Consider the following 13826-nt stretch of genomic DNA (forward strand, 5'->3'; position numbering starts at 1 on the left):
CCAGGCGTCCCCTTCACCTCACTCACCTTAAACAACTTGTCCACCTTATACCAGGCGTCCCCTTCACCTCACTCACCTTAAACAACTTGTCCACCTTATACCAGGCGTCCCCTTCACCTCACTCACCTTAAACAACTTGTCCACCTTATACCAGGCGTCCCCTTCACCTCACTCACCTTAAACAACTTGTCCACCTTATACCAGGCATCCTCCTCCTCCTCCTGATACGGTAGGTCGACGTTGAGGTTGTCTTGTGACCGTCCCAGTATCTTCCTCCTGGACACCATCTCCACTGTTGGGGCCGGACCGCAGCTGAGGGCACCAGACACACGTTTAGACAGACACGGAGAATTAGACATAGTTACGTAGAATTAGACATAGTTACGTAGAAGTAGACAGATTTAGACACGGACACGTAGATTTAGAAATTTTGAGAGAGAGAGAGAGAGAGAGAGAGATTCAACCCTGGAGGACAAAAGACGAACTGTACCAGAGATAAAGAGGAAGGGAGGAGGAAGAAAGGAGATAGATAGGACGGAAGAGAGAAAGAGGGGGAGAGAGGGAGAGAGAGAAGAGGGGGAGGAGGAGGGAGAGGGGGGATGAGGAGGGCGAGAGGGAGGGAGGAGGATCTACAGTGGTTTACAAGGACATGTTACAAAAACCTCACAAGGACAACGCCCACCTCCTCCTCTCCCTCATACCTGTCTCCCTCCCACTTCCCTCCTACCTTCCTCATCCTTCCCTCTCCTCCTGTTCCATCCCCCTTCTCCCTCCTCCATGCCTCTCTCTCCTACCTCCCCTCTCTCCTACCTACCCCCCAATTCCTTCATAAAACACTAGCGAGGAAAATGGTCCAGACTCATCAGTATTTTCAGGGGCGTGGCTGACTACCGCCACGCCCACACACACCGCCCCTGCCAAACATCTTCTCCAGGACCTTGAGGCCATAGATCCAGGTTATATAACTGACTTGAATATATATCAATGCCTCTCGTGTTCCTCCCTTCGTCTTAACCATGGAGGAGAGGAGGAAAGGGAAGAGAGGGGAGGAGAGGGAAGAGAGGGAGGAAAGGAAGAGAGGGAAGAGAGGGAGGAGAGGGAGGAAAGGGAAGAGAGGAGGAGAGAGGAAGAGAGGGAAGAGAGGGGAGGAGACGGAGGAAAGGAAGAGAGGGAAGAGAGGGAGGAGAGGGAAGAGAGGAGGAGAGAGGGAAGAGAGGGAGAGACGGAGGAAAAGGGAAGAGAGGGGAAGAGAGGGGAGGAGAGGGAAGAGAGGGAAGAGAGGGAAGAGACGGAGGAAAGGGAAGAGAGGGAAGAGAGGGGAGGAGAGGGAAGAGAGGAAGAGAGGGAGGAGAGGGAAGAGAGGGAGAGAGGGAGATAAGGAAGGAGGCAGACAGAGGAGGGAAGAGAGAGAGAGATATATATATATATATATATATATATATATATATATATATATATATATATATATATATATATATATATATATATATATATATATATATATTAGAATAACAAAATCATACTTAAACAAATATTTATATCATTCTACTTACACTTACAGACACACACACACACAGTACATAAGTTACACCTGGTGGACGTATTAGCAAGGTGGGCGAGTTTTTGTGTACTGTATATTAAGTGTCACACCCCCCATCGCCACACCCACACCCCACTACACACACACACACACACACACACACACACACACACACACACACACACACACACACACACACACACACACACACACACACACACACACACACACCCCACTACACACACACACACACACACACACCCCACTACACACACACACACCCCAACTACACTCCCTCACACACCTCCCTGTGACGTCACTCGTGGAATTTCCATGGTTGTTTGTGATTGGCTGACGGAAAAAATATCCTATTGTAACCTTCTTGTGACGTCACTATGTAATTCCCAAGAATGTTCGTGATTGGTGGAGTGCACGATGACGTCAGCTGAATTACGCAAAGCCCATTGGTGCGTGTACAAGCGTATTGTTGACTGTCACTGTAGATCCTGTGTGTGTGTGTGTGTGTGTGTGTGTGTGTGTGTGTGTGACGGTACACATGATAATTACTGACACAGACAGACACAGGTGAGGAGCAACAGATGGACTCCCGTTAACAGGTAAAGATAACTGTTTAGGTAGAGACAGGTGGGTCATTATCTCTCTCTCTCTCTGGTCACCGTGGGTCAAAGGACAAAGGCATCAGTGTCGACACTCGGGTACCGGGATTCGAACCTTGGTCTTGTGGATAGGATGTTGACACACTGTGGTATGTGGGGAGGAGGGTTATCCACTGTCATGTTACGTACCCCCCCCCCTACCCTCCCACACTGTGCCCAAATGCCCTTGAAAATATAGAATATACTTTGAGATAATCTAACGTAACCTAACCTAACCTAACCCCAAACATTCAATACCTGAACTATATAATACTAATTGGTTCTATAAGACGATATATATAATTAGTATGCATATAATTATACACCTGGAGGAGATTATACAGGTGTGTGGTGTAATTTGGGAAAATTAATGAAGGAGACAATGGTGTACCGAGGCGAGAATTTGTTCAAGGTGTAGAAGCTGACGCCAACACAACAGCCACACCCTGAGTTAACGAGCTGCATGACCCAGTGTCTAGGAACAGTCCGAGAACACCGGACAACTCACCAACTGCACTGGCTAACCATTACCCCGGAACACGATCCGCAAATCGATTAACATCCAGGTCCCCAATTACTGCTGGGTAGACAGAGGCAAATGGCGTAAAGAAACTTGCCCATAGTTTCACCCTGCCCGGGGATCGAACCCGGGTCCACCTGCTTGCGAGGCGAGGATGCTGACTATATATAACACCACAGGTCACTACATACCTCTCTCTCTCTCTCATTATTTACTTGTCTGTCCAACTAACTCGTCGTCCTCTCTCTTCCCACCCTCACACGTCCTTACTTTCACTCTCTACTTTCTCTCCTTTCACTCTCACTTTTTCTTCCACTCCCACTTTCTCTCCTTTCACTCTTATTTTCTCTCCTTTTACTCCCACTCCTCTGTTACCCCCCCCCTCCCCTCCCCCCATAACTCCAGATTCTCGACGGCCCGGGAACGCGTGGAGCTAGAAAGGTGAACAGAAATTGAAAGTTGTTTAAGACAAGGTGCGTGGAGGTCACGGGGTACTAGGTGGTACTGGTGATACTAGGGGGGATTAAGAAGGTACCTGGTAACAAGGGGCAGTAAACAACTTCATTAATCCGCTTATACCAGTTAATACAAGGTAGGGATTAACGGTGGTTATCCCCCCACAAATAAATAAACAAACTCCACTATTATTATTACTGTACTTACATACCAGTAGCCAATTACAATAGCTAATGTGTAAAACCCACTCCTTTGCGGGCATGAAGAGTGCTAATTGGCCCATACAGAGATGCGTGTTGATCCACAACCATCACAACGTGCTCTGATTGGACCTTATACCCATCATGACGTAACAGTGACACTACCTGACGTCACAGCAGATAAGGACCAATCAGTGCACGTGAATGTGGGTGAGGGCCAACCAGTACACATCATGCCCGCGTTGAAGTGGATTTTGTATTTTCCAGTCTGACATCTTCACTTTATTACCTGTAAAGAGAGAGAAAAAAAATTAGTAGTAATAATAATAATAATTAAAATAATAATAATGTTAATAATAATAATTATAATAATTATAACAAGTACAGGGAAGTGGAGGGAAGTGGAGGGAGGTGGAGGGAAGTGGAGGGAAGTGGAGGGAAGTGGAGGGAAGTGGATGGAGGGAGGTGGAGGGAAGTGGAGGGAGGTGGAGGGAAGTAGTGGGAGGTGGAGGGAAATGGAGGGAAGTAGAGGGAGGTGCAGGGAAATGGAGGGAGGTGGAGGGAAGTAGAGGGAGGTGGAGGGAAATGGAGGGAAGTAGAGGGAGGTGGAGGGAAATGGAGGGAGGTGGAGGGAAGTGGAGGGGTGCAGGCGACGTTCGAGTGGCCACATTCCATTGTAAGAGAAATTTAGTGATGGTCACTCATGTTACTCATACAGTCACTGTCACTCATATTCACTGTCACTCATAGTCACTGTCACTCATACAGTCACTGTCACTAATACAGTCAGTCACTCATAGTCAGTCACTCATAGTCAGTCACTCATACATCGTTACTCATGCAGTCTCACTCATACAGTCAGTCACTCATACATCGTCACTCATACATCGTTACTCATACCAGGGGTCAACCTCTCTCACTTCCTGGTAACGACACTGGGTGAGAGTTAAGGGTCAGGCGATATTTTAAGGGCAGCATTATTACCCTCACACACTGGCGATATATAAGGGGCAGTGTGTTGGGTCTATAGTTTAACATTTGATACACTTCCTCTCCTACCCCTTCCCTCCACCTACCCCTTCCCTCACTACCTCTTTCCTTCTCCACCTCCTCCCACATTACCCCCCAGAGGTCAGACCAGTGTCCTCGGCTCCCTCCCCCTCACTCTTCCCTTTACAGCATTCTTGGTCTGCCGCATTACTCGAATTCCACTTGATAAAAACCCACGGCGATGCGGGTCCCAGCCAGCTAGCCAGGTACACGAGAGAGAGAGAGAGAGAGAGAGAGAGAGAGAGAGAGAGAGAGAGAGAGAGAGAGAGAGAGAGAGAGAGAGAGAGAGAGAGAGAGAGAGAGAGAGAGAGAGAGAGAGAGAGAGAGAGAGAGAGAGAGAGAGAGAGAGAGAGAGAGACCACACAGGATATATCAAGGTCAGGAAAACCCAGAACGGAAACACACTCAAGAAAAACGTGGAGGGCGACAAGCCGGGGTCCTGCGGCACACCATTACATATCCTTATAAAGTCCAGTTATAGTGCGAGTTCGATGTCCTCACGCTTCGGTATCCTACAGGCGGAGGCGGTGAAGGTGGGGAGGGGGGAGTACAATTACATGACGAATACCTTCCTCAATTGCCATGTTCCTGCAGGACGTGAGGGCCGGCCAATGTTGATCCTGAAGGAGGTGGGTCCTAGAACGTCTCTACCCCCTCCCTCACCGTCTCCCACAGAAAGGAAAACAATGTTCTTTCCCACACGACACTTTTTGTTTACTGCTTATGGTGACCGTGTGTGTGTGTGTGTGTGTGTGCTGGAGGAGTGCAGTTACCCATAATCCAACACGACCGTCTGTCTTACCAAAGAAACCACGACGAACAGGAGGCGAGCGCCTGTTCGTCTGACGCAGAGAGAGAGAGAGAGAGAGAGAGAGAGAGAGAGGTCGTGGTTCAGTGGAGAGGAACAGAGTGAAAATATTGTCCTCATCTCACCTGCCAGAAGGACTTATAACCCACAAGGTCACTCTCACACACTCACGGACGAGCCCTTGTCTGCCACGTACGAATGAACGTACTGTACAGATAGAACGGACAGTCTAACAGAAAGAAACCCACAAGTTCCACGCACACACATTGACACACGTGCACAGACAAACGCACGTACAACTTTCTCTGTTGCGTTCGTGTATTCTTGTGCTTTATGTGAGATAACTTTCATTCGTGTCCAGACTAATGAAAATATGGCCACATTACTAATACCGGTGTCTTAAATGTGGCCAGAGCACCCCAGTGGCCAAAACACATATACAAAATGTGTGGCCAGAATAACACCATAAAGTGGCCACAACACGAACACCGATGTGCATCAATTCGTGTGGCCATAACACCTAGTACAACCAATACACCGCGTGGCTCACAACACCTAATGTGGCCACAGACGGGGTGTAATCACTGACAGGAAGGTGGGGGTGAGAGGGGGTGGGGGTGAGAGGGGGTGGGATAACACTGTCTTGTTGCCGTCAGGATAATTGTGGATTTGTGGAGGGGTCATCTAACTCTTCCCTCCCTCCACTCGTTATACCCCTCCTCACACCTCTCCCCTCCACACGCCCCTATCCTTTCTCAAACCCCCATGTACGTATCAGTGTGTACGTATACAAGTGAGTGTGTGTGTGTGTGTGCGTGGAGAAGCACTACCATTACACCATCATCACAGTGGTTTGTGTTCATGACGAGTTGCGTTTTGCTATGTTCGTAACGGCATCTGTTTCTGACACACACACCCACTCACGCACGCACGCACGCACACACGCACACTCACGTCCACACACACAGGAAGTAAGGGTCAAGTTAGGTCTCTAAAATACTGTCAATTGAACCTTAATGAACAGAATGCAAGGAGGAAAGGGGGGGAGGGGAGGAGCGAGGAATTTGGGGGGGAGAAGGAAATGAATTGAACCTGACCTGACCTTAACCTAACCCACCCTAACCTAACCTATCCTAAATTAACTCAACCCATTCTAACCTAACTTGCCCCAGAGAGAGAGAGAGAGAGAGAGAGAGAGAGAGAGAGAGAGAGAGAGAGAGAGAGAGAGAGGACCTGTCTACACCAAGGACGTCAACAGTAAAATGATACCACACCTCTCCTCTCCCTCACGCCTCACATTCCCACTCATCACTCAAGTTCCCACTCACTCAAGTCTTACTGCCGCCTTCTGACTGGCTCCTGGTGTTTCAAGGTTTGTGATTGGCTCCTGGTGTTCCAAGGTCTGTGATTGGCTGAGGGTGTTTCAGGGTATGGTTCTGATTGGTTCTTGGTGTTTGAGATCACTCTCTGATTGGGTAAAATTCGTCATAGCTAATATAAACAAACACACACACACAGCTTCTACTACTACTTGGACACGGTGGGGAGGGGAGAGGAGGGAGGAGGAGAGGAGGAGGAGGGGAGAGGGGAGAGGGAGGAGAGGAGGGGAGAGAGGGGGAGGAGGGGGGGAGGGGGAGAGAGAGAGGGGGGTAGGGGGAAGGAGAGAGAGGGGAGGAGAGGGGAAGAGGTTAGTGACAGTCAGTGGTGACAGTTTGTGGCCGAGTGGTAACTGGTGACGGTGAAAGCCTGTCACACAAGGACACCCACCCACTCACTTGCTGCCAGTCAGTTTGTTACATACCAGCCAGTCAGTCAGCCACTCACACGGTCAGTCAGTGGCTAGTGAGTATATCGGACAGTATATCGGACAAAGTATATATCGGACAAGTTATATCGGACACTATAATCGGAGTGAATAAAAACCACCCTCCGTTTTCTTTAGTTTTCTACCATCGTCTTCTTTTCTACTTCCCTCCTTTATCATCTTTTACCTCACTCCCTTCATTTATTTTATTCCCTTTATTAATTCCACTGATTATTTATTATTTTCTTCACTTATCTTCGTCAATTTTTGTTATAAGATTTTCAACTTAAATTCGTTTTTTTATTTCAAATTTCTCAAGTTTTAATCCGTTTTCTGTTGCCTTTTTAGGATAAACTTATTTTTATATTTTTTAATTCTTGGGTTTCTAAAGTACTCTTGGGTTTCTATAAACACACTGGGGTTTCTATAAACACACTTGAGTTTCCAAAGCACACTCGGGCTTCTAAAGTACACTCGGGTTTCTATAAACACACTTGGGTTTCTAGAACACACTTGGGTTTCTAAAGTACACTCAGGTTTCACACAGACAAGTAGGTTTCTATAATGTTTCTGCCTTAATCTGGTTTTCAAATATTTTTTACCTCAAATTCGTTTTCTAATTGTTTTCTAGTATTAAACTTTACGTAATGTTTTCTAGTTAACTAAAAACTTGGTTCTTTAGCACAACACAAAACTTAAAAAAAATATATATATAATTTTTAGACAAAGAAAATATTACAAATAATCGTAATTTAAATTTTTCTTTATAATTAAAATCATAAGACAAAGTTATGTAATTAGTTTTTTAATTTATGGACAAAAACATAATTATTTTTTTAAGAAGACCAAATTAAAATTATTTATAAACTGAAAATAAATAAGTGTTCTAAGGGTGTTTAAGAATATATCCTCCCCAGTAAGGTAAGCTCCCCATAAAGCTCTCCCCAGTAAGGTAAGCTCCCCATAAAGCTCTCCCCAGTAAGGTAAGCTCCCCATAAAGCTCTCCCCGGTAAGGTAAGGTCCCCATAAAACTCTCCCCAATAAGGTAAGCTCCCCACTGTCCTCCCAGGTAAGGTAAGCTCCCAACAAAGCTCTCCCCAGTAAGGTAAGCTCCCCCACTAAGGTAAGCTCCCATAAAGCTCTCCCCAGTAAGGTCCCCACTGTCCTCCCAGGTAAGGTAAGCTCCCAACAAAGCTCTCCCCAGTACGGTAAGCTCCCCATAAAACTCTCCCCAGTAAGGTAAGCTCCCCATAAAGCTCTTCCCAGTAAGTTAAGCTCCCCACAAAGCTCTCCCCAGTAAGGTAAGCTCCCCATAAAGCTCTTCCCAGTAAGTTAAGCTCCCCACAAAGCTCTCCCCAGTACGGTAAACTCCCCATAAAGCTCTTCCCAGTACGGTAAGCTCCCCATAAAGCTCTCCCCAGTAACGTAAGCTCCCCAACACCTGCTGGCCTAGATAGTCAGACGCCCGTCACTGGCTGGTGGTAAATGTTTGAAAGTGAATTTTGTTAAGATCTCTCTCTCTCTCTCGCTCACTATCTCTCTCTGTTTCTCTGGCTCCCTTTTTCTCTCTCTTACTCACACACACACTCTCTCTCTCTCTCTCTCTCTCTCTACGTCAACTTCAGCGAGTTTCCCCTAATAATTTTCTCACTCTTACCTTGAATACAGAGATCCGTTGGTTTATTTCTTCAGAGGTTTAACCACCACGTTTTATCCTGTTTTATCTTTTCCAAATATCTTGATGTTTTGAGGGAATAAACCACAAGGTAACACAACACACCAGTAACACCTACACCCGACCACGGCTCTGTTCACTCTGCCACAGCTGACCAGAGAGAGTCGGGCTCAGCTCCACCCCTTTCGTGACGTCACTACATGGAACTGTAACCCGTTGACCAATCAGCTCCCCCCTTTTGGCTCTGACGTCATTAAATAGAGCTGGCTCCACCATCGACGTCATCAATTTGGAACTCAAGAGCATGGAGGGACAAAGTAACGGAGACTCGATGCTCGTTTTAAACCATTATTACCACCGACATGGTATATAAATCAGGTAATATTTCCCCGTAATAATATAATACAAGCTCATAAAATACCAGAGTATCTAAAAGTCTCCAGATATTACCAGGAAAAAGACAAAAAATTTAGATATTTCCAGAAAACTTTCATCACCATGGAGACAGCAGAGGTAGACGAGGCGCCATCTTTGGGCGGTGCCGACAACTACCATTGGACGAAACTGAGAGTCGCCTTATTTTTACTAATTAATTCCTTACTGGTTACTTGTAGCTATTTCCGAGGCTAGTTTAACCTGGCTCGTAACTAGCTTCTTGGTCTGGTTGATGGTTGAGGTTTATTAATTGATATATATGACGTAGGATGGTGAAATACAAGGTAATACTTGCTTTTGTACTGAAGGGCGAAGCCATATTGAGAAGAGCAGAGAGAGAGAGAGAGAATTATGCATGTGTGTATTTATGTATGTGAGTGTAGGAATGTGTACATACGTTTGTTTATGTCTGTATAACTGTTTGTGTCAGTGTAGGTGAGTGTGCGAGAATATACGAGAATTGACAAGTTATGTACACACACACACGACTGACTATCATTGAGCTGCCTGACGCAACCATTAAATTATCAACACTTATCGGTGGAGATTTCAACACTTCATAAATAGTAATCCAATTGATCACAGCTTCACTTAAACACTTTATAGGTTAGGTTAGGTTAAGGTAGGGTGGGTAGATTAAGTTAAGTTAGGTTAGGTTAGGTTAGGTTAAGGTAGGGTGGGTAGATTAAGTTAGGTTAGATTAAGATGAGTAATGTTAGCTTGGGTTAAAGTTAGGTTAGTTAATGTTAGGTCAGGTTAAATTAGGGTAAGTTAGGTTAGAATCGAGTATATTGGTTTTAGCGAGACAAAATTAACATCAATTCACTCTTGCAACACTCAGGTTCGTGGTATTTCCCCAACACTGACCAACTTACACCAACAAAACAAACAAGGCTACACATCCCCACAGTCACAGTGTTGCTTCAAATGACGACAAAATTGCGCTGAGACTCTACCTCAGTGAGCAACGTTCTCTCAGCTTCAGTTAGGAGAGAAAAAGTAAGTTTGGAACCTTTAAGAATTGATCCCTGAACTATTGTGTGTGTGTGTGTGTGTGTGTGTGTGTGTGTGTGTGTGTGTGTGTGTGTAGTTTATTATAATTATTATTATTATTCGTAGTAGTAGAAGTAGTAGTATATTGTAGTAGTAGTAGTAGTAGTCGTAGAAGTAATAGTCGTCGTAGTAGTATTAGTATATAGTAGTAGTAGTAATAGTAGTAGTAGTAACGAGAACGACAAGATAAGGGCATACGGGGAGAGAATTCAGAACATTGATCAAGGCAGCTTCACTCCTCCAGTGTTCACAACCTCTGGTGGGATGGGACCAAGTGCAAGATGTTTCTACGCCAGACTCGCGGAGGTGATCTCCGAACAGAAGCAGCAGCCCAGAAGTTATGTTACAGCCTGGATGAGATGTCGACTGTCCTTCTCTCTCCTTAGGTCGGCTTTGCTCTGCCTAAGGGGAACGAGAGCCTCGGCCCCAAAGCCGACAACAGTTGCAGAGATTGACTATGAGGCAACAGTCACTGAATGCCGCTTAGATCTGCGGCTCAACACAGCCAGGGTAGCTACTCTTGTATTAGGATATTTAATATTAAGGTAATAAAATGGCGGCGAAGGTATGGCTATAAGGGGAGGATGGAGGCCATAAAAAATAGTATTAATAGTGGTAATAGTAGTAGCAGTAGTAGTAGTAGGAATATCAACACGTACTGTATCTCACAGATACCAACAATTTATAAACTAATAATGGACAGTTTGTATTCGGTAAAAAACAGGTCGGTTAAAACACAACATAACGGTAATGGTGTTGCTGCTTTTTTGTCTTTTACATTTAAATACAGAATTAAACATTTATCACTAAATTAAACTACAAAAACCTTCTTCTGATATAGGTAGTGAAGATATATACAAGATATTATTAAAGGGTTTACATTTACTGTTAATGAGGCACCCAGGAATTATATATGCCAGATATACCGCAAACTTGGCGCCAAAAATCATGTTGTGATGGTGGCACCTGTGTCCGAATCCCTGCACATCGATATTAATCCCGCCCCCCTCAATACCACAATCATTACGAATAAATGTCTGATTTAAAATAACTCATATATGAAGGTGTGCCACATAGACATCGTGTGGTAGATGGAATATGTGACAGTAAATAGAGGGAATAGTCATCCAGTGGGTCCGAAGTCAAGGCCGGTGAAGCCGAACACAGCGGCTAACAATTACCCGCGCACTCACCTTGAAGCTTCACTGCTTACATTGTCATTTTTGTTTCATTGTCGAACGGAAGGTGGAAATGTGAGGGAAGGGGCGATAAAGATGAGGAATAATGAGCATTCTTGATAGGCAGACAGACAAGAAGGAAGGAGAGTAAAGTAACAGAGATGATGATGATGTGTAAATATATAATGAAAGAGGTAAATGAAGAAAAACATGGTAAATATCACGAATTATTTCAGACACCTTGTTCGATAATATGTGGAGATGAGACACACACACACAGACACACACACACACACAGACACGAGTGAAACTCCTACATTACCTCACCTTACCACAAACTCACGTGCGCCCACACACACGCACACAATATTCACTCGAGAAATGTCAACGAATAGATAGGTAGATAGATAAATAGAGGTAGACAGATAGATATAATATATACATTCTCATACGAACACGAATACAAATAATTCTTCGTGTGTGTGTGTGTGTGTGTGTGTGTGTGTGTGTGTGTGTGTGTGTGTGTGTGTGAGGAATCCAGACTCAGGTGATATGTGAGCCAGGTGTAAGTAATCAACGATGTCTACCTGTTAGACGGGGTTTTTCTACAGGGTCTGATAGTTGCCTGTCAAACTAGGCCCCATCTTAATCCAACTGGGCCCCATCTTAATCCAACTGGGCCCATAACTTAATCCAACTGTGCCTTTTAAATTTTCCTCCAATCAAATGCTTTTATTAAACAGTTAACCCCTTAAGTACGACTTAACCCCTTGAGTACGATGACTTAACCTCTTTAATCAGTCCTCTCCCTTTCTTCCTCCCTCGGTAAGGAACACAAGGGGGGGCGTGAGAATGCCCTCCCCCAGCTGAGGTAACACCGGGGGGAATGAATGGAAAGGTGAATCTGGTCTCACGTTCTCCTATCTACCTGTACCTACCAGTCTACCTGTACCTACCAGCCTGTGCCCCAGTCTACCTGTGCCTACCAGTCTACCTGTACCTACCAGTCTACCTCACCACCAGCCTACCTGTACCTACCAGTCTACCTGTACCTACCAGCCTACCTGTACTCTACCTGTACCTACCAGTACTGTACCTACCAGTCTACCTGTACCTACCAACCTACCTGTACCTACCAGTCTACCTGTACCTACCAACCTACCTGTACCTACCAACCTACCTGTACCCTACCAGCCTACCTGCTTACCTACCAGTCTACCTGTACCTACCAGCCTACCTACCAATCTACCTGTACCTACCAGCCTACCTGTACCTACCAATCTACCTGTACCTACCAGTACCTGCCTACCAGTCTACCTGTACCTACCAACCTACCTGCTGCCTACCAGTCTAACCCTACCAGTACCTACCTACCAGTCTACCTGTACCTACCAGCCTACCTGTACCTACCAGTCTACCTGTACCTACCAGCCTACCTGTACCTACCAGTCTACCTGTACCTACCAGTCTACCTGTACCTACCAGTCTACCTGCATCTACCAGTCTACCTGCCTCTACCACTAGTTATTCTGAAGTAACTAAAATTCAATTTCCTGTCTTTTTTTTACTCAGTTCCCACACTCTTCACCTCTCCCTCACACCTCACTTCCCTCCCTCACACCTCACTTCCCTCCCTCACTCCTCACTTCCCTCCCTCATACCTCCCCTTCTCCCTCACTCCTCACTTCCCTCCTAACACCCCCTCTCCCTCACCCCCTCACTTCCCCTTCCTTCACCCTCCCTCATACCCCCTTCTCCCTCTCCACCCCCTCCTCCACCCCCCCTTCTCCCCTCACACCTCCACTTCCCTCCCTCACTCTCCCCTCACTCCTCCCTCACTCCTCACTTCCCTCCCTCATACCTCCCCACCTACCTTACTCCTCAAGTTATCGTACACGTACACAGGTAAAGCTTAACACCGTGTACACCTGAGCCAATTAAACCACAGAATGTAACATCACGTACTGTACAACACCTTGGTCCGTGGCTTCACACTTAACTGCTGACCGTGTGTGTGTGTGTGATCGTTTATATAATCACAATAGTTGCTAGTATACGGTAGCTTACCTGCTAACAATAGCACTCGGCATATGATGACATCACAGTGTAAACATTGGTCTGGGAGGAGTGACGCCATGGGATTGATAAGTGACGTAACAGCGTTCTTATTTGTCGAGGGAGATGAGTGACGTCGGCGTGTATACAGTCTGAATGTTTTGATGAGTGACGTCACAGCGTTCTCATTGGTCGGAAATGAGTGACGTCGTGGTATTGCTATTCTGCGCATGACACTAACGCATGTCTACTACAGGAGATGAACGCATGACAAACGGGAATGATGGAAGTGCATGAGAGTAGAGAACGCATGACTAGAGAACGCATGAGAGTAGAGAACGCATGACAGAAACAGTTGAAAGTAGCTCATGAGGTGAGGGAGTGGTCGGTCACACA

General features: G+C 45.8%; 1 protein-coding gene across 5 annotated transcripts in view; it reads right to left on the reverse strand.

The window, feature by feature from the left end:
• The window catches only part of LOC121879685, a 68907-nt gene that overhangs the window by 24370 nt on the left and 30711 nt on the right, over positions 1-13826 (reverse strand). For 4 of the 5 annotated variants that reach the window (XR_006091393.1, XM_042386407.1, XM_042386406.1 and 1 more), the window contains exon 2: positions 177-312. Coding sequence is in view for 4 of the 5 variants with exons in the window: in XM_042386407.1 (XP_042242341.1) it covers positions 177-312 (136 nt within the window). In the remaining variant the exon portion in view is untranslated. Of the gene's footprint in view, positions 1-176; positions 313-8691; positions 8863-13826 lie in introns of those variants that run through there. The other variant, XM_042386409.1, reaches the window with a different exon arrangement.

This window comes from Homarus americanus, unplaced genomic scaffold (genome assembly GCF_018991925.1).
Source record: "Homarus americanus isolate GMGI-L3 unplaced genomic scaffold, GMGI_Hamer_2.0 scaffold42643, whole genome shotgun sequence".
Lineage (NCBI taxonomy): Eukaryota > Metazoa > Arthropoda > Malacostraca > Decapoda > Nephropidae > Homarus > Homarus americanus.